This window comes from Coregonus lavaretus, assembly GCF_964263955.1.
Source record: "Coregonus lavaretus genome assembly, chromosome: 23".
In the NCBI taxonomy this organism is placed as follows: domain Eukaryota; kingdom Metazoa; phylum Chordata; class Actinopteri; order Salmoniformes; family Salmonidae; genus Coregonus; species Coregonus lavaretus.
The window spans coordinates 30341208-30368328 of NC_140010.1; the positions used below are offsets into that span (position 1 = coordinate 30341208).

Below are 27121 nucleotides of genomic sequence, written 5' to 3' on the forward strand. Positions count from 1 at the left end.
CAATCTATCTACAGTACGTTGATCCAACCCACCAGAGTATCTTGTTGACATAAACTGTTGACTCTAGCCACAACCCGTAGATATTCCACAGTGTAATTCCACAGCTTATGAAGCCTTAATACAGGTTCATAGCAGGCTTCTAAAGGTTTATAACATGCTTATGAATCACAAAGCATGCATAAAGCAAGTTACTGTTCACAGAAGACGACAGGGACATCTTGTGCTTGTATCCATGTTGTACAGTAAATGTATCTTAGTTGGGATCTGGATTCAGAGATTGGCAGATGTACAGTGTTGCTTTGAAGTAGTTAAAATAACAAACCAGATTGATATCTAGGTCAGGTTTACATTCCTCCTCCTCTCAATACATCTAGAACGGTGCTGTAAGTGTAAATATAATGTAGGGGTTTTCCTGCATAGGAAACTGAGGCACCACCTAAGCCCTTTTTTGAGCCAGGAAAAACCCTGAAATATTAATGAAGTATTACTTCATTAAATAAGAGACCACTGCTGACACAGTGATGTATAGTGAGTAACATTGCAAGTTAAGCAAGTAGGTCTGGAACTATTGTCCTACATCAATCAGTAAGTTACATTACTAAGATGACTATGCTTGACAGCGACTAGAAGCTCAAAGTTGTCTCCGTGGCTAGGATGAGGAATGTACATGTGCAGTAGTATCAAATGTCAATACCATAAATGGAAATATAGATGAGTAATGTTGATAATATTCAAAACGTGAGCCAGGTCTCTGTGGATGAGCCTGACCGGGAGACTAACTGCTGTGCTGCTGTGTTGCCTGCCTGCTATGGGCCCTGTGCTGTGCAGACCTGGGTTCAAATACTATTTGAAATCATTTAAATGCCTTATACATGTGCTTGATTGAGCTTGCCTGGATTAATGGACCAATATAATAGTCCCAAAACCGTAAACCCCGCCCATCTGGCGCTCCAAGCAGGCTAGAGCAAACGCTCAAAGATTTCAAATAGTATTTGAACCCAGGTCTGAGCTGCTGCGTGTGCTTGGTTAGTCAACACAAAGGACAGGGTATTAATGTCGGGGTCGACTTCCCAGAGCCCCTCAGAGATCCAGGACCACCAAAGAGCTCAGTAATTTGCACTAAATTGAAAATGCCTGAGGCTAAGACAAACGTACACACACAACATACAGACAGATGACACACACACACACAGTCACACACATACAGAACTGTGACACACACACACACAGACAAAGACACCACAGTGTCTATACAACATAGTAAAGTCCATTTCAATAATACAGAACTGACATATCAGATGTTTCATCTTAGATTAGAACAAATAAGCAAATGTCTGCATCCAAGGCACGTTGAAGAGTGTTACATGAAGCCTTTTCATTTCTTCAACCATCTCTAAATCAATGAAAACTGTCACAAAAACAAAAGGTACCCAGCCATCAATAAAATCTTGGAAGTATCATTCCCTCTTTCTGCAATTCCACAAAATAAGACCAAACAACCCTATCTGCCATAGCAACTAAGATTTGACGTTATTACAGTAAAATATCATAATCATAACATGAAATCATATTTTGGACCACTCTAAACAGGTTTCTAAATTACTTTGCATCAACTTGGCTAAGTGGCAAGTGATCATGAGCTGTTCATGAATAACATTTGAGATGACGGAGTCGGACAGAATATCTGGCCAAACAGCCAATCTACTGTAAAGAGAAATGGGCCTGAATCAACCCATGCTTCTGAATGAAACTAGAGGTGAACAGAACCTCTGCTTAGACAAAGCAGCAGTCACAACAGTGATGCCCTGCTAGAAGTATAGAAAGTATTAGATTAATTGTTGTAGATAACAGTGAAGTCAGTATAGAACTGGCTCTATCACTGGGTATTCGCACATACAGAGACCTCGTTCAGCAGCACACAGGCCATCTCTGTCTGTTTGCACTGGAAATACCTCACTCCCTTCTCACAATCACATGTGTTTGGCTAGGGCTTCTCTCTCTCCCTTTCTCTCTCTCTCTCTCTCTCTCTCTCTCTCTCTCTCTCTCTACCACACACATTTCTATCTCACTCTCTTTCATTGCCTCTGTCTCTGTCTCTCTCCCTCTCTCTAGCACACTCTCTTTTTCTCTCTCATTCTCTCACTCTCATTCTCTTTCTTTCATTCTCTCTCTCTCATTCGCTCTCTCTCATTTTCTCTCTCTTTTTCTCTCTCATTCTCTCTCTGATTCTCTCTTGCTTCTCTCTCTGGTTATAGGACACTCTTCTCTTTTACTCTCATTTTCTGTCATACCATCTCTCTCTTTCTCTTACTCTCTCTCTCTCTCTCTCCTCTCTCTCTCATCCTATATGAACCCCCCTACCCCCCCATCTCATTACACTGAATGCTAAAATGGAAAATCTAGGATAGTGTTTATACTGCGTGGACATGCTCAAACAGTACAATTTAATCTTTTAGATTATATCTATAAGGCACATGCCCTTACTCCATCTCTCTCTCTCTCTTTCACCCTCTTTCTCTCTCTATTTTCACTGCAGAGACTTAAGAGATCTTATATAAAAAAGACAGAGCAGTGAATCAAAAGACATAGGGATAAATAGTACAACCCCCCAAACCCCCAAACCCCACTCTACCCCTCCCTCCCTACAAAATCCCTACCCCCATTCGCTTATGCTCGCTCTCTCTCCCTCTCTCTCTCACACACACATACACAGGCGCACACACATACACAGGCGCACACACACACACACATACACAAACGCACCCACAAGCACACTCACACACACAAACACACACAGAACAGAACAGTATCATTATGCAGAAAAGGACCTGTTAATCTGAATGTGAAAGTCGTTTTAAACTATGGGTTTGAAAGCAGACAGTAAATTACAATGATTTTATTATAGTGAGAGTACATGTGTATAAACAAGACATGGGTTGAGTTACAGTGCGTAATAGAGGCACAATTACTCCATATAACCACAGGTAGATGATTGCATTCAACACACGTCATGTTTGTGATGGTTTTCTATCCTAAATTCTGTACGTGATTCAATGACGGAAACAATTGACTCTTTTGTGTCATTAAATGAGATAAAAACTCAGTTGAGCGCTTTGGAAGAAACTTCACTGATATTGATAGCGCTGCGTTCATCACCAGTTATACACACTGACAACAATGCCCAATTAAGCTAACGGTAATATAAGCAATAAATGTTTATATGACATTAAATAACTAGACATGTTGTGCATTAATGTTTGTTCCTGTTGTCATTGCTTTCAAATGAATGGACAGAAAGTAATTTTATTTCAGGGCAGTGTGTAACATCCACTTTCTGAAGAGCGTTTTTATGCATTTCCATAATACATTGTACGAAATTAAACAAATAGACTATATTCCTATAGCCTAGTCCAGATGCGACTCACCTTATTGCAGTACGGGGAATCGGGATACTGCAACGGTCCCAATAGGGAGGAATTTGTTGATGATAAAGACTGTGGTGGAGGTGGATATACTCTCACGTCCATTTCAGTAAAACATCAATCTCCACACAAGCTTTTCCACTCCGGCGTCTACTTTTGAGTCCTCAAAAGTTGAAGGTACTATAAAGACGGATGGTCGAAGTCGGCAAGTCTAGGGTTGGATGCTAAAAATGGCAAACAGTGATGCTCTCACATGCGTTCGCGGTTTTTCAGGAGAAAGAAAAAACTTATATTATCAACGTATGTCGCACTATGAACGACGGACTTGGTAAACGCTGGTAAAACGGTGTAACTTTGAAAGCTGTAGGCTATCACTCGATTGTTGAAGAAGTTATTGCGCGTCTTTCTCTTTCTGACAGATGCATTTGCAGCGACAGTAGTTCTTTCTCTCCAGCGGCTACAGTCATCTGCAAGCGAATGGGGCACGGTAGGATTGCCTGTTTGCTCGCAATTCATACAAAGGACTTTATAGACCGCGCAGGGGGCAAGAGCGCAGCCTACTCTACCTAGTAGGCGCACTGGTGAATGTAGCGCCTGCGTCACTTGCATTCGGTTGTAGGCTATATGAATAATTTTATGTTGCCTATACATTATGGTTGAACCCCTTTAGAAAGCCAAAATTAGGACTACAGCTTTGTGGGCACTTTGTGTTAGTTTGGTACACTAGCCTAGGCTACATACAGGGGCTTCATGCACCCATTATTTTAGAGGGGGCACCTGAAACAGCTTTTTCCTGCAATATACCCACATAAAAAAATACTACAGTTTACTATAGAATACTATAGTACTTACTGTACAATGCTATAGAATTCTGTAGTAAACTGTAGTATACTGTAGAATCCTATACTCAACACTGTAGCATCCCTCGATCATGTAGTGCTTACTTTAGAATTGTGTAGTATACTGTAGAATACTATACTACACACTGTAGTATCTCTCGATCACGTAGTGTTTTTGATGGATTGGACTGCTAGCTAGCTTTACTGCTAGCTTTGTCGATGCTGTTTTTATTTGAATGTGCTGTCTTTGGGGAGCTCATGCCGGGGATTCCCTCGCACTACTTCACAGGAGAGGCATTTGAACGTAAACATTTATATTTTATAAAAATGTGTTTTTTGGCTGAAATGCCTTCTGGAACATGTGAACTTTCATGTGCTTTAATAACACACTTGCATTCCAACCGTAAATACGAATTAAATTGTTAAATTACGAGCCTAGTTAGTTTAGCCATGGAAAAAGACAGGAACCTTCCCGCTAGCACTTTCATGTGCTTAAATAACAAACTTGCATTCCAACCGTAAATACGAATAAAATTGTTAAATTACGAACCTAGTTAGTTTAGCCATGGAAAAAGATAGGAACCTTCCCGCTAGCCATGATTGGCTGAGATAATGGATGGACTGGACATGCCAGGAGATGATTTTGGATTGGTCTGCCATGTATCATGCTTCTGTCTATAACGTGAGCTTAGCAAAATGTGGCTGAGGGGTTGTTTTAGCATTTCCTTCACATGACCCATCAATTTAGACAAGTGTGTTGGGTAAGTGTCATCTAATAAAATATGTTTATCTGGACACTTTCTGTTTTTGATATTGCTACTATGCAAGTAACCATTTCACTGTACCATGTACACCTTCTGTATCCTGTGCATGTGACGAATAAACATAGATTTTATTTGATATAGTGTGTGTTTACCAGAGACGGTAAAGTGAAGAACAATATGACCTGCACCAAAGTCAGCTTAAGATATAGGCCAAGGACTAGATAAAGTGTATTTATACCTGGAGTTTTTCCTTATTGTAGGCTACTACTTTTACCACTTTTAGTCTTGAAATCTTTGGTTGTTTACTAAACTACTCACTCTGTTTAGCACACGGCCTCATGTGAATTCTTAAAGTTCAACCCTCAAACATGTTACACATTTACAGCGAACCCACATGAAAAAATACGACAGTATACAATGGTCTAAATACTAGTATTACTATATTTACATTTTTACATTTTAGTCATTTAGCAGACGCTCTTATCCAGAGCGACTTACAGTTAGTGAGTGCATACATTTTTCATATAGTATTTATATACTATAGTATTCATTGTAGTGTTTTTGCGGACTTTACTGTAGATTTCACTGTAGTGTTTTTGCGGACATGACTGCAGTATACTATAGTACTCACTGTAGTGTTTTTGCGGACATGACTGCAGTATTCTATGTCTATAGTATTCACTATAGTGCTTTGCGGACATGACCAGTATATGGCAGAAAGGGGGTGCAATAGCATTCGGCATGGTAGGCCGAAGCTACAGTACAAGTCAAAAGTTTGGACACACCTACTCATTCAAGGGTTTTTCTTTATTTGTACTATTTTCTATATTGTAGAATAATAGTGAAGACATCAAAACTATGTAATAACACATATGGAATCATGTAGTAACCAAAAAGTGTTAAACAAATCCAAATATATTTGAGATTCTTCAAATAGCCACCCTTTGCCTTGGCAGCTTTGCACACTCTTGGCATTCTCTCAACCAGCTACACCTGCAATGCTTTTCCAACAGTCTTGAAGGAGTTCCCACATATGCTGAGCACTTGTTGGCTGCTTTTCCTTCACTCTGCCGTCCGACTCACCCCAGACCATCTCAATTGGGTTGAGGTCAGGGGATTGTGGAGGCCAGGTCATCTGATGCAGCACTCCATCACTCTCCTTCTTGGTAAAATAGCCTGGAGGTGTGTTGGGTCATTGTCCTGTTGAAAAACAAATGATAGTCCCACTAAGCCCAAACCAGATGGGATGGCGTATCGCTGCAGAATGCTGTGGTAGCCATGCTGGTTAAGTGTGCCTTGAATGCTAAATAAATCACAGACAGTGTCACCAGCAAAGCACCCCCACACCATAACACCTCCTCCTCCATGCTTTACGGTGGGAACTACACATGCGGAGATCATCCGTTCACCCACACCGCGTCTCACAAAGTAAAATGTTCCTTATTGACTGACCTTCATGTCTTAAAGTAATGATGGACTGTTGTTTCTCTTTGCTTATTTGAGCTGTTCTGGCCATAATATGGACTTGGTCTTTTACCAAACAGGGCTATCTTCTGTATACCCCCCCCCCCCCCCCCCTACCTTGTCACAACACAACTGATTGTCTCAAACGCATTAAGAAGGAAAATAATTCCACAAATTAACTTTTAAGAAGGCACACCTGTTAATTGAAATGCATTCCAGGTGACTACCTCATGAAGCTGGTTGAGAGAATGCCAAGAATGTGCAAAGCTGTCATCAAGGCAAAGGGTGGCTATTTGAAGAATCTCAAATATAAAATATATTTTGATTTGTTTAACACTTTTTTGGTTACTACATGATTCCATATGTGTTATTTCATAGTTTTGATGTCTTCACTATTATTCTTCAATGTAAAAAAATATTACAAATGAAGAAAAACCCTTGAATGAGTAAGTGTGTCCAAACTATAGACTGGCAGTGTAGATCAGGCTAATTTATCAATGGCTACACAGTATTGTTTGTCACCATTTTTGTCATCTTGTAAACATGGTCAGCTGAATCTCTGTGAAAGCCCTGCTGTATTTTAGAAAGCTATCTAGTGGAAGTAACAGATCTAAGTCATTTTGGTGTACTCTTGTATATGTTGATTATTATTTGTCTCATATTATTTGTGTCCGATTATTTATTTTTCCTCATCAATCTATACACAATACCCCATAATGAAATAGCGAAAACAGGTTTTTAGAAATGTTTGCAAATGTATTTACAAAAAAACTGAAATACTGTATTTACATAAGTATTCAGACCCTTTGCTAGGAGACTCGAAATTGAGCTCAGGTACATCCTGTTTCCATTGATCATCCTTGAGATGTTTATACAACTTGATTGGAGTCCACCTGTGGTCAATTCAATTGATTGGACATGATTTGGAAAGGCACGCACCTGTCTATATAAGGTCCCACAGTTGACAGTGCATGTCAGAGCAAAAACCAAGCCATGAGGTTGTCCGTAGAGCTCCGAGATAGGATTGTATTGAGGCACAGATCTGGGGATGGGTACCAAAATATTACTGCTGTCAGGAGTGGAGTGTAGTGGGATGTGGAATCACACGCAGGACACAGAGAATTTAAATCCGAAGGTCTTTAGTGAAGTCCGTAGTACAGGCCAAAACCGGCAACAGGCCACAGGCGAAAACAAACGCACACTAGACTGACCAGAGTAAATATGCACAACGTGCAGGACTCTCTAATACAACACGAAAATAAAAGAGAACAAAATACAGAGGACCAAACAACCACACGACAGTAGAACAATTACACACAACACCTGACCTAACACAAGGGAACTAAATAGGGTGCCTAATGAACACTAAACAATAAACAGGTGTGACAAACAGACAAAACCAATCAAACATGAAACATCGAACGGTGGCAGCTAGTACTCCGGAGACGACGACCGCCGAAGCCTGCCCGAACAAGGAGAAGGGGCCGCCTCGGCCGAAACCGTGACAACTGCATCATTGAAGGTCCCCAAGAACACAGTGGCCTCCATCATTCTTAAATTGAAGAAGTTTGGAACCACCAAGATTCTTCCTAGAGCTGGCCGCCCGGTCAAACTGAGCAATCGGGGGAGAAGGGCCTTGGTCAGGGAGGTGACCAAGGACCCGATGGTCACTCTGACAGAGTTCCAGAGTTCCTCTGTGGAGATGGGAGAACCTTCCAGAAGGTTAACCATCTCTGCAGCACTCCACCAATCAGGCTTTTATGGTAGAGTGGCCAGACGGAAGCCACTCCTCAGTAAAAGGCACATGACAGCCCACTTGGAGTTTGCCAAAAGGCACCGAAAGGACTCTCAGACCATGAGAAACAAGATTCTCTGGTCTGATGAAAACCATGATTGAACTCTTTGGCCTGAATGCCAAGCGTCACGTCTGGAGGAAACCAGGAACCACTCATCACTTGGCCTATACCATCCCTACGGTGAAGCATGATGGTGGCAGCATCATGCTGTGGGGATGTTTTTCAGCGGCAGTGACTGGGAGACTAGTTAGGATTGAGTGAAAGATGAACGGAGCAAAGTACAGAGAGATCCTTGATGAAAACCTGCTCTAGAGCGCTCAGGACCTCAGACTGGGGCAAAGGTTCACCTTCCAACAGGACAATGACCCTAATCACACAGCCAAGACAACGCAGGAGTGGCTTCGGGACAAGTCTCTGAATGTCCATGAGTAGCCCAGCCAGAGCTCGGAATTGAACCCGATCTAACATCTCTGGAGAGACCTGAAAATAGCTGTGCAGCGACGCTCCCCATCCAACCTGACAGAGCTTGAGAGGATCTGCAGAGACGAATGGGAGAAACTCCCCAAATACAGGTGTGCCAAGCTTGCAACGTCATACCCAAGAATACTTAAGGCTGTAATCGCTGCCAAAGATGCTTCAACAAAGTGCTGAGTAAAGGTTCTGAATACTTATGTAAATGTGATATTTCAGTTGTGCTGAGTCTGCACTACACCTGTTTTTGCTTTGTCATTATGGGGTATTGTGTGTAGATTGATGAGGGGAAAAAAACTATTTAATCCGTTTTAGAATAAGGCTGTAATGTAAAAAATATGTGGAAAAAGTCAAAGGGTCTGAATACTTTCTGAATGCACTGTAATCTTCTAAGCTTTAATAAACTTTGCTTGTTCTTTATATCTGCCTCTATACTGTTTCCCTTTAGCCTGGAACCTGTCTAACGTTTACATGTTACAGTTGTAATAAACATGTTATATTTTTGCTAAGGTGTTGTCTGATCTGTTGCGTTGCTCAGAACTGTAAACCCAAATCATTAGGTGGCCTGTCACGAACCTGTCTTATGTTCTGGTTGAGGTGTTCCCGCTCATTAAACAGGAACTGGTGTTGTCTGGTAGTTGTGCCATTTTAGTTAACCTTAGTCGGCAGGTGTTACTTCAGTCATGTCCACAAAAACACTACAGTGAATACTACACTATACTACAGTCGTCCGCATAAACACTACAGTGAATACTATAGTATATAAATATAGTAATACTGCAGTATTTAGACCATATTATCTACATGTGGGTAGAGCCATAATTATTATGCCTAAATGCATGTAAAATTTATTTAAAAAAAATCATAGGTTATCTAAGCATACCTATTTACCTGTTCAATTTACATTTTAATGAGGGTGTCATTTTATATAATATACTGTATATATGCCATTTAGTAGAGGCATTTTAAGTATCTCAAACTAATATGCCTAGGATCTTACATCCAAAGTACATGTGATTATAACACATATCATCAATACAGGCACATATCATGGCATCATAATTTATACTCATATCATGATATTATCATAAGGTGCCAGATTGCATTTAAACCAAGTATTTTTCTGTATATCTAAACATACCTCTTGAGCTGTCTGTATCCTCCTGACTGGTGGTTCTTTTTGCTAAAATCTGTGTAAAAGATTGAAAGGAATGTGAGACTTATTCAGTACATTTAGTGATTGCTTGCTTTTCTAAAGTCTAGAAACCTTGCCAGCAGGCATGCCCGCTAAGATAGTTAGACAAGCTACTCTAACTTGATTAATTACCTGAAATGGCTTGATACGAGATTGGGAGATTGGTAACCTAAAGCCAACTTCATAAAATTGCTATACGTGGCTAGTATTACAGAGAAACAACAAAATATCAAGACGGAATCAATAGGCTACATAGCTTAAACAAATTAATTTACAAACATATCTCCTGCGAGTCCTGCCCATCACCGGCAGCTAAAATCAAATCAAATGCTGTGTGTGTCAGTCTACCTGGTTGTCTAGGTCTTTTAATTGAAAGGGGAAACCAAAAAACAGCAGACACTAGGCCCTCCATGGAAGGAGTTTGACACCCCTGCACTAGAGTATGTAGGGTCCTGCCTAGCATATCTTTGCTCCGGGTTGAACCTTGGAAGGAACCACTTACTAGGGTCCAGTCAGTATGCCCCTCCACAAAATACAGCTGACAGATATTTTTTTTAATCAATAGTTAGGATAAAACGTGGGCTTACAAATAAAGTTTTGTAATAATTTAACATCTGAAAAAATAAAAAAACTGGACAAATCTGAGGGGGCACATGCCCTTGTGCCCACTATGGGCAGGATGCCTCTGGCTACATATCAACCTCATATAGCCGGATCTGAGTTGCATCTGAGTGCTAGTATAAATTCACAGTAGTTGCAGCAGTTTATTTCACAATACTTCAACATAATTGTAAGGGGGGAGGGAGTGTTTTGAGGTGTTCAATGTTCAAAGTATGGATTAAGATTGGATTGATGGTGGTAGGAGTGGGATCTACGCCAGGTTGTGAGATGGTGGCCTCAGATTCAAAATAGAGGACTGAGGGATGTAACCACTAACTGCCCCAGATAACGTGGCTGTAATCCCTCTTTACGGGTCTAGAGTGAAAGCTTCTTGGAACAGATTGGTCGGGCTTTCTTATAAAATACGATAATAATGTTTCTCAACATATCATACTAAATGGAGGGACAAAAATGTGTGTTTAGTATGTTACGTCAACCCCTGAGTCCAAGTTGAATTATAACAATGATGTTAGCAGATCACAAGGCCATGGGCCACAATCTCCAAGGTTATGGTATGTACATTGGCTTACGAAAGTATTCACCCCCCTTGGCATTTTTCCTATTTTGTTGACTTACAACCTGGAATTAAAATTGATTTTGATCTTTGATATTTGATGCTGATGGTGTTCTTGGGGTGATGAGAGGAGTTGGGTTTGCGCCAGACATAGTGTTCTTCTTGATGGCCAAAAAGCTCAATTTTACTCTCATCTGACCAGAGTACCTTCTTCCATATGTTTGGTGAGTCTCCCACATGCCTTTTGGCGAACACCAAACGTGTTTGCTTATTTTTGTCTTTAAGCAATGGCTTTTTTTCTGGCCACTCTTCCATAAAGCCCAGCTCTGTGGAGTGTATGGCTTAAAGTGGTCCTATGGACAGATACTCCAATCTCCACTGTGGAGCTTTGTAGCTCCTTCAGGGTTATCTTTGGTCTCTTTGTTGCCTCTCTGATTACTGCCATTCTTGCCTGGTCCATGAATTTTGGTGGGCGGCCCTCTCTTGGCAGGTTTGTTGTGGTGCCATATTCTTTCCATTTTTTAATAATGGATTTAATGGTGCTCCGTGGGATGTTCAAAGTTTCAGATATTTTTTTATAACCCAACACTGATCTGTACTTCTCCACAACTTTGTCCCTGACCTGTTTGGAGAGCTCCTTGGTCTTCATGGTGCCGCTTGCTTGGTGGTGCCCCTTGCTTAGTGGTGTTGCAGACTCTGGGGCCTTTCAGAACAGGTGTATATTGAGATCATGTGACAGATCATGTGACACTTAGATTGCACACAGGTGGACTTTATTTAACTAATTATGACTTCTGAAGGTAATTGGTTGCACCAGATCTTATTTAGGGGCTTCATAGCAAAGGGGGTGACTACATATGCACGCACCCCTTTTCCATGATTTATTTTTTAGAATTTTTTTAAACAAGTTATTTTTTTCATTCCACTTATTTTGCCCATGACATGAAATGCAAATAAAAATCCATTTAAATTACAGGTTGTAATGCAACAAAATACGAAAAAGGGGATGAATACTTTTGCAAGGCACTGTATTAGTCAATCCATCTTTATATTGCGCTGTCTTCTAAGACACCAAGAACTGGCCACGGTAGTTCATTGTCATATTCACTTGTCAGTTGACATTCTACTGTAGGATCCAAAATAACCCCCCGCTCTCTCCTTTTGCTCTCCCTTGGTGGATTTTTCCAAAGATACACTCTAAAAAGTAAAGGTTCCTGGAGGATCCTTTAGGGGTTCTTCAAATTGAAACTGTGGGGGAACCCCTATAAGTTCTTTGAAGAACTCTTTAAAGGGATCCTCAAATAACCTTTAGAAGAACCTTTTGGGGTTAATTTTTGAACTACTCCCCCCTCCCCTATTATTATTATTAGTAGTAGTAATACGCTTAACAATAACAACAATAACACAAGATTTTAGTTGTCAGTGTTAATTAGGATTTTAGTGGCAAAGCAGAATAAAAATCAAAATATGAGGTAAACTCAAAGCAGAGCCACAAGTCCAATGGGTATATCCTCTGGCATGTTGATGTTAATGTGTTGATGTTCTCCGTATCCATAGCCAGAATGATTTTGCAGTGCATGGTGATCGAACAGGTTTCCTGTTATATTCATCAGAGGTGTAGGGAGGGTGAAGTCTGTGAATCCCAAAAATAGTAATTATACAGACGATTAACAAAACATGCACACGACAGTATTCATACTTTGGTTTTTGTGGTAAATGTGAATGAAAAATACTCTTTTGATAATGGTTTTCATACACATACCTTGTCCATAATGTAGAGGCCTATGGGATTTTCAGTGAAGAGGTAAGGGAGGAGGATGGTACATGTGATCTGCATAACATACCAATACCAATTGACATAACTTTGTATGCCTCCTCGTCTGTAAACCTACAGACACAAAAGTGAGCAGTTCAGTCATCTGCACCCTACAGCTAGCCTTCAACATATTCTTATAGCATACATATTCTTACCTCTTTGTTGATTGATATCTATTGAATTGTATCCATTTTCTGTTTTAGAAAGATTTGCACAAATATGAAAAGATAGATGGTATCATCATTAAACAATATCAATTTAGGTCATACAAGGGACGAACCTTACCTTAAATTGAGGAGATCTTGACATTTGTCAGTTAAGTGCCTGCACCTGCTGTCCTTTCAAATTCAAATCCAAATGTTTCAGTCGGGCAGTTAGGTTCCTGCAAGAACCCCTAATGAGGTTCCTCGTGGAACCCCACCTCCTATGGGGTTCTTGGGATAACCTTTTGGGGGCAATTTTCAGTGCCAAAGACCCTAAGGTTCTTCGAAGAACTTTGAGGATCTTAGATCAACCCTTGTTGAACCCCTAATTTTTAGAGTGTAAGACCTCTTATGCTTTTCATTTTATTCAACCAGAAACACATATTACTAAAACAGGATGAGGATTATTGGGCCAGGTTGACAGTCTGAAACACTTTCGCTGTTCATTGTCTGTCACGGATTCTGCCGAGGCTGCTCCTCCTCCTTGCTCGGGCAGGCTTCGTGCTAGCTGCCGCCGATCGATGTTTCGGTGTTTGTCTTGTTTTGTCTGGAGTAGTACACCTGTTGTCTATTATGTTTGATTGTTTAGCCTATAATTTCCCTTGTCTCACGTTTGCTATTTGTGTGTTATTGTTGTATGTCTAGTTGATGTTCGGCCTAGCTATTTCTCCATATTACGCATATGGTGTTTTTCCCTCCAGTGTTGGAGACGTTTGTTTTGTGCGTTACATTCAGTAAAGTAGTCTACCTGATTCTCTATGTCCTGCGTCTGACTTCACTCGCCGCGTACACATCACCTTCTGACAGAATAACACACCAACCATGGAGTCAGCAGGATCAGCGGTACCGACGGGGTCATTGGAGGAGCGCGTAAGCAGCCAAGACGCCATGATCCAGAGACTCGGCACCGCCATGCAGGATGTAATGGACACTTTGAGCCGATGGGAGAGAGGAGGTTTGCCCACACCTCCTCCAACAATAACACCGCCATCGGCCAGACCCATCGTTCCATCTCCGGAGTCCAGTGGGATTCGGCTCTCGCTCCCGAGGGCTTATGATGGCACCGCGGCCGGGTGTCAGGGATTCCTGCTCCAAGTAGAGCTCTAACTGGCAACCATTCACCCGGCGCCCTCGGGATACGAGAGCGTGTCCGCCCTCATCTCCTGTCTGCCCGGCAAGGCCTTGGAGTGGGCCAATGCCGAATGGAGGGGAATAGACGCCGCCACCGTCAGTTATGCAGAGTTCTCCCGCCGCTTCAGGGCGGTTTTCAATCATCCCCCAGAGGGGAAAGCGGCGGGGGAGCGTCTGTTCCACCTCAGACAGGGGAAGAGGAGCGGCGCAGGAATTCGCACTGGATTTCCGGACTCTGGCGGCCAATGCGGGATGGAATGAGAGGGCCCTCATCGACCACTATAGGTGCAGCCTACGAGAGGACGTTCACCGAGAGTTGGCCTGCAGGGACACCAACTTAAGCTTCGACCAGTTGGTGGACATGTCGATCCGTCTGGATACCCTGCTGGCTACCCGCGGACGTCCGGAGCTGGGGCCGTCCATTCCATCCCCCAGCACCTCTGAGCCGAGCCCTATGGAGCTCGGAGGTGCTGGTGCTAGAGAGAGGAGGAGAGAGACCCGGAGAGAGGCCGTCCCCTGCACCAACTGTGGCCGTAGAGGACACACTGCGGTTCGGTGCTGTGGAGGGTCTCCTAGGGATCGAGGCAGTAGGTCACGCACTGATGAGTCATTCCAGGTGAGTACGCGCCCAACTCACCCAGAGCTCTCTGTTGTCCACTTGTGTATCCAAGTTGTGTTTCCCCAGGTTTCTTCTCACTCCCAGCATAAGGCGCTAATCGATTCAGGCGCAGCTGGGAATTTTATTGATCGTAATTTATGTTATAGGTTAGGGATTCCCCTCATACCAGTTGATGTGCCCTTCCCTATCCATGCCCTAGATAGCCGTCCTTTGGGGTCGGGATTGATTAGGGAGGTCACGGCGCCACTTAAGATGAAGAAGCAGGGGGGTCATGAGGAAATTATACAATTGTATTTGATCGACTCTCCTGCGTTTCCCGTGGTGTTGGGGCTTCCTTGGTTAACTTCTCATGACCCCAACATTTCGTGGCAACAGAGGGCTCTCAGGGAGTGGTCTGATCAGTGTGTCGGGCGGTGTATAGGTGTTTCCGTAGGGGCGACAACGGTGGAAAGTCGGAACCAAATGCCCGCACTGCACATTCCTCCTGAGTATAATGATTTGGCACTCTTCTTCAGTAAGAAGAGGGCGACTCAATTACCACCTCATGGACAGGGGGATTGTGCGATAGACCTCCAGGCAGGCGCTGCACTTCCGCGTAGTCATGTGTATCCTCTGTCTAAAGAGGAGACGGCAGCTATGGAGACATACATCGCCGAATCTCTGGGACAGGGATACATACGGCCCTCCACTTCTCCTGCGTCCTCGAGTTTCTTTTTTGTGAAGAAGAAAGATGGAGGTCTGCGCCCGTGTATTGATTACCGTAGTCTCAATCAGATTACCATTAAATACAGTTATCCTCTCCCTCTGATTGCGAGTATGACGGAGTCATTACACGGAGCGCGCTTCTTCACAAAATTGGATCTCAGGAGCGCTTACAACCTGGTGCGCATTCGGGAAGGAGATGAATGGAAAACAGCATTTAGTACCACCTCGGGTCACTATGAGTATCTCGTCATGCCATACGGGTTAATGAATGCTCCTTCAGTCTTCCAATAATTTGTGGACGAGATTTTCCGGGATTTGCATGGACAGGGTGTAGTGGTGTATATTGACGACATTCTAATATACTCTGCATGTGGCCCTGGTGCGTCGGGTGTTGGGTAGGCTGTTGGAGCATGACTTGTATGTGAAGGCGGAGAAATCCCACTTTTTCCAGGAGTCCATCTCCTTCCTGGGACATCGGTTGTCCGCGTCAGGGGTGGAGATGGAGATTGACCGCGTTTCAGCCGTGCGTAATTGGCAGACTCCTACCACGGTTAAGGAAGTGCAGCGGTTTTTGGGTTTTGCCAATTACTACCGGAGGTTTATCCGGGGTTTTGGACAGGTAGCAGCTCCCATCACCTCCCTGCTAAAGGGGGGCCCGGTGCGTTTGCAGTGGTCGGCTGAGGCGGACAGGGCATTTAGACATTTGAAGGACCTGTTCACCTCGGTTCCGGTGCTGGCACATCCGGACCCCTCTTTGGCGTTCCAAGTGGAGGTGGATGCGTCAGAGGCGGGGATTGGGGCTATACTGTCTCAACGCTCGGGCACGCCTCCTAAACTCCGTCCCTGTGCCTTTTATTCTAAGAAGCTCAGCCCGGCGGAACGTAATTATGACGTGGGGGACAGGGAGCTGCTAGCGGTGGTTCAGGCCCTAAAGGTGTGGAGGCATTGGCTTGAGGGGGCTCGACACCCTTTTCTTATTCTGACTGACCATCGTAACCTGGAGTACATCCGGGCAGCTAGGAGACTGAACCCTCGTCAGGCTAGGTGGGCCATGTTTCTGGCCCGGTTTGTCTTTAAGCTCACATACATACCAGGGTCACAGAACGTTAAGGCAGATGCCCTGTGCCGGCGATATGACACAGAGGAGAGGTCCATTGAGCCCACTCCCATACTTCCGGAATCTTGTCTGGTGGCACCGGTGGTGTGGGAGGTCGATGCGGAGATCGAGCGGGCGTTACGTACCGACCCTACTCCTCCAGAGTGTCCGGAGGGGCGGAAGTACGTGCCGCTCGAGATCCGTGATCGACTGATTTATTGGGCTCACACGTCACCCTCCTCTGGTCATCCTGGTATTGGCCGGACAGTGCACTGCCTTAGTGAGAAGTACTGGTGGCCAACCTTGGCTAAGGACGTGAGGGTTTATGTCTCCTCCTGCTCGGTGTGCGCCCAGTGTAAGGCACCTAGACACCTGCCCAGGGGGAAGTTACAACCCCTACCCGTTCCACCACGGCCGTGGTCTCATCTATCGGTGGACTTTGTCACGGACCTTCCCCCCTCCCAGGGGAATACCACAATTTTGGTCGTTGTGGATCGGTTTTCTAAGGCCTGCCGTCTCATTCCCATGCCGGGTCTCCCTACTGCCCTACAAACTGCTGAGGCCCTGTTTACACACGTCTTCCGGCACTACGGGGTACCTGAGGATATAGTGTCTGATCGGGGTCCCCAGTTCACCTCTAGAGTCTGGAGGGCGTTTATGGAACGCTTGGGGGTCTCGATTAGCCTTACCTCGGGTTTCCACCCTGAGAGTAATGGGCAGGTGGAGAGAGTAAACCAGGATGTGGGTAGGTTTCTGAGGTCCTATTGCCAGGACCGGCAGGAGGAGTGGTCGGGGTATATCCCCTGGGCAGAGATTGCCCAGAACTCACTTCGCCACTCCTTTTCAGTGTGTGTTGGGGTATCAGCCGGTTCTGGCACCCTGGCATCAGAGCCAGATCGAGGCTCCTGCAGTGGATGAATGGTTTCGGCGCTCGGAGGAAACATGGAACGCTGCGCATGTCCATCTGCAGCGGGCTATTCGTAGGCATAAGGCGAGCGCCGATCGCCACCGCAGTGAGGGTCCAGTTTATGCACCTGGAGATCGAGTCTGGCTCTCGACTCGAAACCTGCCCCTTCGCCTGCCCTGCCGGAAGCTGGGTCGGCGGTTTGTGGCGCCATTTAAAGTCCTGAGGAGATTGAACGAGGTATGCTACAGGTTACAACTGCCCAATGATTACCGCATTAACCCCTCGTTCCATGTGTATCTCCTCAGGCCGGTGGTAGCTGGTCCACTCCAGGAGAATGAGATACGAGAGGCTCCTCTGCCCCCACTGGACATCGAGGGGGCTCCGGCGTACTCAGTCCGGTCCATCGTGGATTCGAGACGTCGGATGGGGGGTCTGCAGTATCTCGTGGAGTGGGAGGGGTACGGTCCAGAGGAACGGTGCTGGGTGCCTAGGAGGGACATCTTAGATCCCTCCCACTTGACGGAGTTCCACCGGAGTCATCCAACTCGCCCTGCTCCGCGTCCTCCTGGCCGTCCCCGAGGCCGGGGTCGGCGCATGGCTGGAGCCGCGCGTCAAGGGGGGGGGGACTGTCACGGATTCTGCCAAGGCTGCTCTTCCTCCTTGCTCGGGCAGGCTTCGGCGTTCGTCGTCCCCGGAGTACTAGCTGCCGCCGATCGATGTTTCGGTGTTTGTCTTGTTTTGTCTGGAGTAGTACACCTGTTGTCTATTATGTTTGATTGTTTAGCCTATAATTTCCCTTGTCTCACGTTTGCTATTTGTGTGTTATTGTTGTATGTCTAGTTGATGTTCGGCCTAGCTATTTCTCCATATTACGCATATGGGTTTTTTCCCTCCAGTGTTGGAGACGTTTGTTTTGTGCGTTACATTCAGTAAAGTAGTCTACCTGATTCTCTGTGTCCTGCGTCTGACTTCACTCGCCGCGTACACATCACCTTCTGACATTGTCATAGATTCCATCTAGAAGGAAGTTCTCTCTTTCTCTAGGTCTCCATTCCTTTCTGTCTCTGACAACTCAACAGGAAAGTGTCAACTAGGTACCAGAATAAAACAGCCAGAAATGTACAGTATAGGGGCCTTGGAGAGAGAGAAAGTGAAAGAGAGAGATAAGTAAGAAGATACAGGTAACTTGCAAAATAATGGAAACACTTGAGTAAATGAGGGATACAAAGTATCTTGAAAGAGCGTTTCTACACAGGTGTGGTTGCTGAGTTAATTAAGCAATTAACATCCCATCATGCTTAGGATCATGTATAAAAATGCTGGGCAGGCCATTATTTTGGTCATTATTTTGGATACCATGGCTATGCCCCCATAGAATGACAATGCCCCCGTCCACAGGGCACGAGTGGTCACTGAAAGGTTTGATGAGCATGAAAATGATGTAAACCATATGCTATGGCCGTCTCAGTCACCAGATCTCAACCTAATTGAACACTTATTGGAGATTCTGGAGCGGCGCCTGAGACAGCGTTTTCGACCATCATCAAGAAAACACCAAATTATGGAATTTCCCGTGGAAGAATGGTGTCGCATCCCTCCAATAGAGTTCCAAACACTTGTAGAATCTACAGTGAGGGAAAAAAGTATTTGATCCCCTGCTGATTTTGTACGTTTGCCCACTGACAAAGACATGATCAGTCTATAATTTTAATGGTAGGTTTATTTGAACAGTGAGAGACACAATAACAACAACAAATGATTGATTTGCATTTTAATGAGGTAAATAAATATTTGACCCCCTCTCAATCAGAAAGATTTCTGGCTCCCAATTGTCTTTTGTACAGGTAACGAGCTGAGATTAGGAGCACACTCTTAAAGGGAGTGCTCCTAATCTCAGTTTGTTACCTGTATAAAAGACACCTGTCCACAGAAGCAATCAATCAATCAGATTCCAAACTCTCCACCATGGCCAAGACCAAAGAGCTCTCCAAGGATGTCAGGGACAAGATTGTAGACCTACACAAGGCTGGAATGGGCTACAAGACCATCGCCAAGCAGCTTGGTGAGATGGTGACAACAGTTGGTGCGATTATTCGCAAATGGAAGAAACACAAAATAACTGTCAATCTCCCTCGGCCTGGGGCTCCATGCTAGATCACACCTCGTGGAGTTGCAATGATCATGAGAACAGTGAGGAATCAGCCCAGAACTACACGGGAGGATCTTGTCAATGATCTCAAGGCAGCTGGGACCATAGTCACCAAGAAAACAATTGGTAACACACTACGCCGTGAAGGACTGAAATCCTGCAGCGCCCGCAAGGTCCCCCTGCTCAAGAAAGCACATATACAGGGCCGTCTGAAGTTTTCCAATGAACATCTGAATGATTCAGAGGAGAACTGGGTGAAAGTGTTGTGGTCAGATGAGACCAAAATGGAGCTCTTTGCCATCAACTCAACTCGCCGTGTTTGGAGGAGGAGGAATGCTGCCTATGACCCCAAGAACACCATCCCCACCGTCAAACATGGAGGTGGAAACATTATGCTTTGGGGGTGTTTTTCTGCTAAGGGGACAGGACAACTTCACCGCATCAAAGGGACGATGGACGGGGCCATGTACCGTCAAATCTTGGGTGAGAACCTCCTTCCCTCAGCCAGGGCATTGAAAATGGGTCGTGGATGGGTATTCCAGCATGACAATGACCCAAAACACACGGCCAAGGCAACAAAGGAGTGGCTCAAGAAGAAGCACATTAAGGTCCTGGAGTGGCCTAGCCAATCTCCAGACCTTAATCCCATAGAAAATCTGTGGAGGGAGCTGAAGGTTCGAGTTGCCAAACGTCAGCCTCAAAACCTTAATGACTTGGAGAAGATCTGGAAAGAGGTGTGGGACAAAATCCCTCCTGAGATGTGTGCAAACCTGGTGGCCAACTACAAGAAACGTCTGACCTCTGTGATTGCCAACAAGGGTTTTGCCACCACTAAGTCATGTTTTGCAGAGGGGTCAAATACTTATTTCCCTCATTAAAATGCAAATCAATTTATAACATTTTTGACATGCAATTTTCTGGATTTTGTTGTTGTTATTCTGTCTCTCACTGTTCAAATAAACCTACCATTAAAATTATAGACTGATCATGTCTTTGTCAGTGGGCAAACGTACAAAATCAGCAGGGGATCAAATACTTTTTTCCCTCACTGTATGCCAAGATGCTTTGAAGCTGTTCTGGCTCGTGGTGACCCAACGCCCTATTAAGACACTTTATGTCGGTGTTTCCTTTATTTTGGCAATTACCTGTATATCTGTCTATATCTCGTTGTAAAGATTACATAAAGAGGCAGAGAGGTCAAACTGACATTTGTACAGTAAGTACCAGCTTAACTCAGTAGGGTAGACTTCCTCTTGATCTTACCCATAATGCATTAGCTTAAAAAGCATTGTGGTGTGTAATTGCTCTATTTTGGTCATTTAGGTCATTATAACCATCTGAAGATACAAATACATAAAAAGCTTAGGAGTGGTAGAGGCAAAGGGACCACATAGTGACATTTGAGTAGATAGATAAAGATGATGATATTGGTCAATGACTGTCAGATAAGAGGATCTTATAACATTTCCAACAGCCTTACGACACAACACAGGACTGACACAAATGAAAATGTTGAGTTTAATTTATGTTACAATGTGACATCATAGTGATCTAAAATTACATAAATATTCAGTATCTACTCAGATCTGAGTGCCGAGCTGCTGAAACAGAGGGTGACCTACAACGGGGTGAGATCCCAGCTACGCAAGCTAAACCTGAGATGCAGCTTCATCCACCCGGCAAAACTCATCTTGGCCTTCCAGAATACAACACACACGCTTTCCACTGCCAAGGAGGCTCAAGACTTCTTCAAGAAACACCTCAAGCCCAACACACAAGGGGACTAGGCGACAGATCTAGGCTAACCCCAATTTGACTGGCTCAATATTCAGGTATGCTATCCTCGCACAATCACATAGCCTAGCCTATGGCTATGATGGTGCCCTCAGCATAAGACAATGATGAGGACACCCTCTCAATTGGGTAAAAGGAACACTATTATTATTATTATTATTGCTGAACATTGGACTTCATTATTATTATATTGCCTATGTTCCAGGACATTTAGACAATGATGACTCCACGCCAATTAATGAACAATAGACAATATTTTGAAGTGTCATACAGACTGGGGCTGCTTCCTTGTAGGGATACAGTGCATTGCATCGCTATATGGGCTAAATAGGGCAAATTTGGCAATATACAGTTGAAGTCGGAAGTTTACAGACACCTTAGCCAAATACATTTCAACTCCGTTTTTCACAATTCCTGACATTTAATCTTAGTAAAAATTCCCTGTCTTAGGTCAGTTAGGATCACCACTTTATTTTAAGAATGTGAAATGTCAGAATAATAGTAGAGAGAATGATTTATTTCAGCTTTTATTTCTGTCATCACATTCCCAGTGGGTCAGAAGTTTACATACACTCAATTATTATTTAGTAGCATTGCCTTTAAATTGTTTAACTTGGGTCAAATGTTTCGGGTAGCCTTCCACAAGCTTCTCACTGTCACGGTTTCGGCCGAGGCTGCCTCTCTTCCTTGCTCGGGCAGGCTTCGGCGTTCGTCGTCTCCGGAATACTAGCTGCCACCGTTGTATGTTTCTATGTTCGTTTGGTTTTGTCTGGATTATGTACACCTGTTGTCGTTTAGCGTCATTAGTGTCCTATAAGTTCTCGTTGTGTTTGTCAGGTGTTGTGTGTGATTGTTTTCGCTGTCGTGTTGGTGCGCTACTATTTACAGTGCGCTATTGTAGCTTGCCTCCTTTGTGTAGGAGAGTATTTTTTGCACATGTTTAGTGCGCCCTTTTGTTTACGCCTGTGTGCGCATTTTCTCGCCTCCGGGCTGTTGGATCGTGTTTTGAGTGTGCATTACTAAAGTCTTTTGGACTTATCTTCTGCGTCCTGCGCCTGATTCCCACACCACACCCACCTACAGCACCCGCTGACAGAATCACACACCATTCAGAATGGAATCAGCAGGAGTCGCAGCAGCACAGGAGACTTTGGAGGATCGGGTCCGGGAGCAGAATGACCAGATCCTTCGGATCGGGACCGCCCTGCAGGATGTTATTAACACACTTCAACGCTGGGAGACCCGAGGGACACCCCCAACTCCACCTCCCCTGCCATCACCATCAGCCAGTCAGCCCATTCCCGCTCCGGAACCCAGGGGAATTCGACTCTCGCTCCCGAGGGCCTACGATGGGACCGCTGCCGGGTGTCAGGGCTTCCTTCTCCAGGTGGAGCTATACCTGGCCACCGTGCACCCGGCGCCCTCGGGACACGAGAGCGTGTCCGCCCTCATCTCCTGCCTTACCGGCAAGGCGTTGGAATGGGCCAACGCCGAGTGGAGGAGGATAGACGCTACCACCATCACATACGCTGAGTTCTCCCGCCGCTTCAGGGCGGTGTTTGACCATCCACCGGAGGGGAAAGCGGCGGGGGAGCGTCTGTTCTGCCTCCGGCAGGGGAGGAGGAGCGCCCAGGAGTTCGCGTTAGAATTCCGTACTCTAGCGGCGGATGCAGGGTGGAATGAGCGGGCCCTCATCGATCACTACCGCTGTAGTCTACGAGAGGACGTCCGTCGGGAGCTGGCCTGTAGGGACACCAGTCTCTCTTTCGACCAGTTAGTCGACATGTCCATCAGGCTGGACACCCTGCTGGCTACCCGCGGACGTTCCGAGGGGGGTCCGTCCATTTCACCCTCCAGCGCCTCCGAGCCAAGCCCTATGGAGCTTGGGGGCGCTGGCGCTAGAGAGAGGAGGGGTCGGAGTACGAGGGGGCCCGTCTCCTGCACCAACTGTGGCCGTGGAGGACACACCGCGGCTAGGTGCTGGGGATGGCCTCCTAGGGGAGAAGACGACAGGCCCCGCACTGGGGAGTCCTTCCAGGTGAGTAGGCGCCCCACTCACCCAGAGCTCTCTGTTGCGCACTTCTGTATACCTGTGCGTTTTCCACAGGTAGCACCTCATTCCCAGCATAAGGCGCTGGTAGATTCAGGTGCGGCTGGGAATTTTGTTGATAGGAAATTTTGTTTAGAATTAGGGATTCCCCTTCTTCCTGTTGACGTCCCATTCCCCGTTCATGCCCTAGATAGCCGTCCGTTGGGATCGGGCTTGATCAGGGAGGTCACGGCGCCACTTAGGATGTGTGCGCAGGGGGGTCATAAGGAGATGATCCAGCTATTTCTGATCGACTCGCCTGCGTATCCGGTGGTGCTGGGCATGCCCTGGTTGAGTATCCATAACCCGTCTATTTCGTGGCAGGAGAGGGCTCTGATGGAGTGGTCTGCCCAGTGTGTGGGTCGATGTTTAGGCGTTTCCGTAGGGGCTACCTCGGTGGAGAGTCCAAACCAGGTGCCCGCATTGCACGTTCCCCCTGAGTATGAGGATTTGGCTATTGTGTTCAGTAAGTCGAGGGCGACGCAGTTGCCTCCCCATAGGCAGGGAGATTGTGCGATAGACCTCCAGGCAGGAGCTGCGCTCCCACGGAGCCATGTGTATCCTCTGTCTCAGGAGGAGAAGAGAGCTATGGAGACTTACATAGACGAATCTCTGAGACAAGGATACATACGGCCATCCACTTCCCCTGCGCCCTCAAGTTTATTTTTTGTGAAGAAAAAGGATGGAGGGTTACGCCCGTGCATTGATTACCGTAGTCTCAATCAGATCACGGTGAAGTACAGTTATCCACTTCCTCTGATTGCGACCATGACAGAGTCATTGCACGGGGCGCGTTTTTTCACTAAATTAGATCTCAGGAGCGCGTACAACTTGGTGCGCATTAGGGAGGGCGATGAATGGAAGACAGCCTTTAGTACCACCTCGGGCCATTACGAGTATCTTGTCATGCCATACGGGTTGATGAACGCTCCTTCAGTTTTCCAATCATTCGTGGATGAGATATTCCGGGACATGCAGGGGCAGGGGGTGGTCGTGTACATAGATGACATTCTCGTGTACTCGTCTACCCGAGTCGAGCATGTGGCTCTGGTGCGCCGAGTGTTGAGGAGGCTGTTGGAGCACGACCTGTATGTCAAGGCAGAGAAGTGTCTGTTTTTCCAGGAGTCGATCTCCTTTTTGGGTTATCAGTTGTCTGCGTCAGGGGTGAAGATGGAGGTTGACCGGGTGTCAGCCGTGCGTAATTGGCAAACGCCAACCACTGTGAAGGAGGTGCAGCAGTTTTTGGGGTTTGCGAATTACTACCGGAGGTTTATCCGGGGTTTTGGACAGGTGGCAGCTCCCATAACGTCTCTTTTGAAGGGGGGTCCGGTGCGTTTGCAGTGGTCAGCCGAGGCGGACAGGGCTTTTGGGAGGCTGAAGGACCTGTTTACCTCGGCTCCGGTGCTGGTGCATCCGGATCCCTCTTTACCATTTCAGGTAGAGGTGGACGCGTCAGAGGCCGGTATAGGAGCCGTGCTTTCGCAACGGTCCGGCACGCCACCTAAACTCCGCCCCTGTGCCTTTTATTCCAAAAAGCTCAGTCCGGCGGAGCGAAATTATGACGTAGGGGACAGGGAGCTGTTAGCCGTGGTACAGGCCCTAAAGGTGTGGAGGCACTGGCTTGAGGGGGCTCAACACCCTTTCCTCATTTTGACTGACCACCGTAACCTGGAGTACATCCGGGAAGCTAGGAGACTGAACCCTCGCCAGGCGCAGTGGAATATGTTTTTGACCCGGTTCGTATTTAAGATCACGTACATCCCTGGGTCACAGAACGGTAAGGCAGACGCACTGTCTCGGCGGTATGACACGGAGGAGAGGTCCGTGGAGCCCACTCCCATACTGCCGGAGTCTTGTCTGGTGGCACCGGTAGTGTGGGAGGTCGATGCTGAACTCGAGCGGGCGTTGCGCACCGACCCTAGTCCTCCTCAATGCCTGGAGGGTCGGACGTACGTTCCGCTCGAGGTTCGGGATCGATTGATCTATTGGGCTCACACGTCACCCTCCTCTGGACATCCTGGTATAGGCCGGACAGTGCACTGCCTTAGTGCTAAGTACTGGTGGCCCACGTTGGCGAGGGATGTGAGGGTTTATGTCTCCTCCTGCTCGGTGTGCGCCCAGTGTAAGGCGCCTAGACATCTGCCTAGGGGTAAGTTACTACCCCTGCCCGTTCCACAACGACCATGGTCTCACCTCTCGGTGGACTTCATCACTGACCTTCCTCCCTCACAGGGGAATATTACTATACTGGTCGTTGTGGACCGGTTCTCTAAGGCCTGTCGTTTGCTCCCTATGCCGGGCCTTCCTACTGCCCTACAGACCGCAGAAGCTCTATTCACCCATGTTTTCCGGCACTACGGGGTACCCGAGGATATTGTGTCTGATCGAGGTCCCCAATTCACCTCCAGAGTCTGGAGAGCCTTTATGGAGCGGTTGGGGGTCTCGGTGAGCCTCACCTCGGGTTACCATCCGGAGAGTAATGGGCAGGTGGAACGTGTGAACCAGGATGTGGGTAGGTTTCTTAGATCATACTGCCAGGACCGGCCGGAGGAGTGGGCACGGTACGTTCCCTGGGCAGAAATGGCCCAGAATTCCCTACGCCATTCCTCCACTAACCTAACCCCTTTCCAATGTGTGTTAGGTTACCAGCCGGTTCTGGCACCTTGGCAGCAGAGCCAGATCGAGGCTCCTGCGGTGGATGAGTGGGTGCGGCGGGCCCTCCGTCGTCAAAAGGCGAGCGCCGATCTCCACCGCAGTGAGGGACCGGTGTACGCACCTGGTGATCGAGTCTGGCTCTCTACCAGAAACCTGCCCCTCCGCCTGCCCTGTCGGAAACTGGGTCGGCGGTTTGTGGGGCCGTTTAAAGTCCTGAGAAGATTGAACGAGGTGTGTTACAGATTACAACTACCTATTGAGTATAAAAGTATTAACCCCTCATTCCATGTGTCTCTTCTCAGGCCGGTGGTAGCTGGCCCACTCCAGGAAAATTTGATCAAGGAGACTCCTCCGCCCCCATTGGACATCGAGGGGGCACCGGCGTACTCCGTGCGGTCCATCTTGGATTCGAGACGTCGGATGGGGGGTCTCCAATATCTGGTGGAGTGGGAGGGGTACGGCCCGGAGGAACGGTGCTGTGTGCCGAGGAGAGACATTTTGGACCCGTCTCTCCTGACAGAATTCCACCGTAGTCACCCGGCGCGCCCTGCTCCGCGTCCTCCTGGTCGTCCCCGAGGCCGGAGTCGGCGCACGTCTGGAGCCGCGCGTCAAGGGGGGGGTACTGTCACGGTTTCGGCCGAGGCTGCCTCTCTTCCTTGCTCGGGCAGGCTTCGGCGTTCGTCGTCTCCGGAATACTAGCTGCCACCGTTGTATGTTTCTATGTTCGTTTGGTTTTGTCTGGATTATGTACACCTGTTGTCGTTTAGCGTCATTAGTGTCCTATAAGTTCTCGTTGTGTTTGTCAGGTGTTGTGTGTGATTGTTTTCGCTGT

The 27121-nt window shown here is 46.3% G+C and overlaps 1 protein-coding gene across 1 annotated transcript in view; it reads right to left on the reverse strand.

Annotated features, from left to right (window-relative positions):
• Positions 1-3861, reverse strand: part of LOC311099200 (thymocyte selection-associated high mobility group box protein TOX-like) — a 54385-nt gene extending 50524 nt beyond the window's left edge. The window contains exon 1 of the mRNA XM_084139880.1: positions 3426-3861. Coding sequence (XP_083996006.1) covers positions 3426-3527 — 102 coding nt within the window. The 5' untranslated portion in view covers positions 3528-3861. The remainder of the gene's footprint in view (positions 1-3425) is intronic.
• Between the last annotated feature and the right edge of the window lie 23260 nt (positions 3862-27121).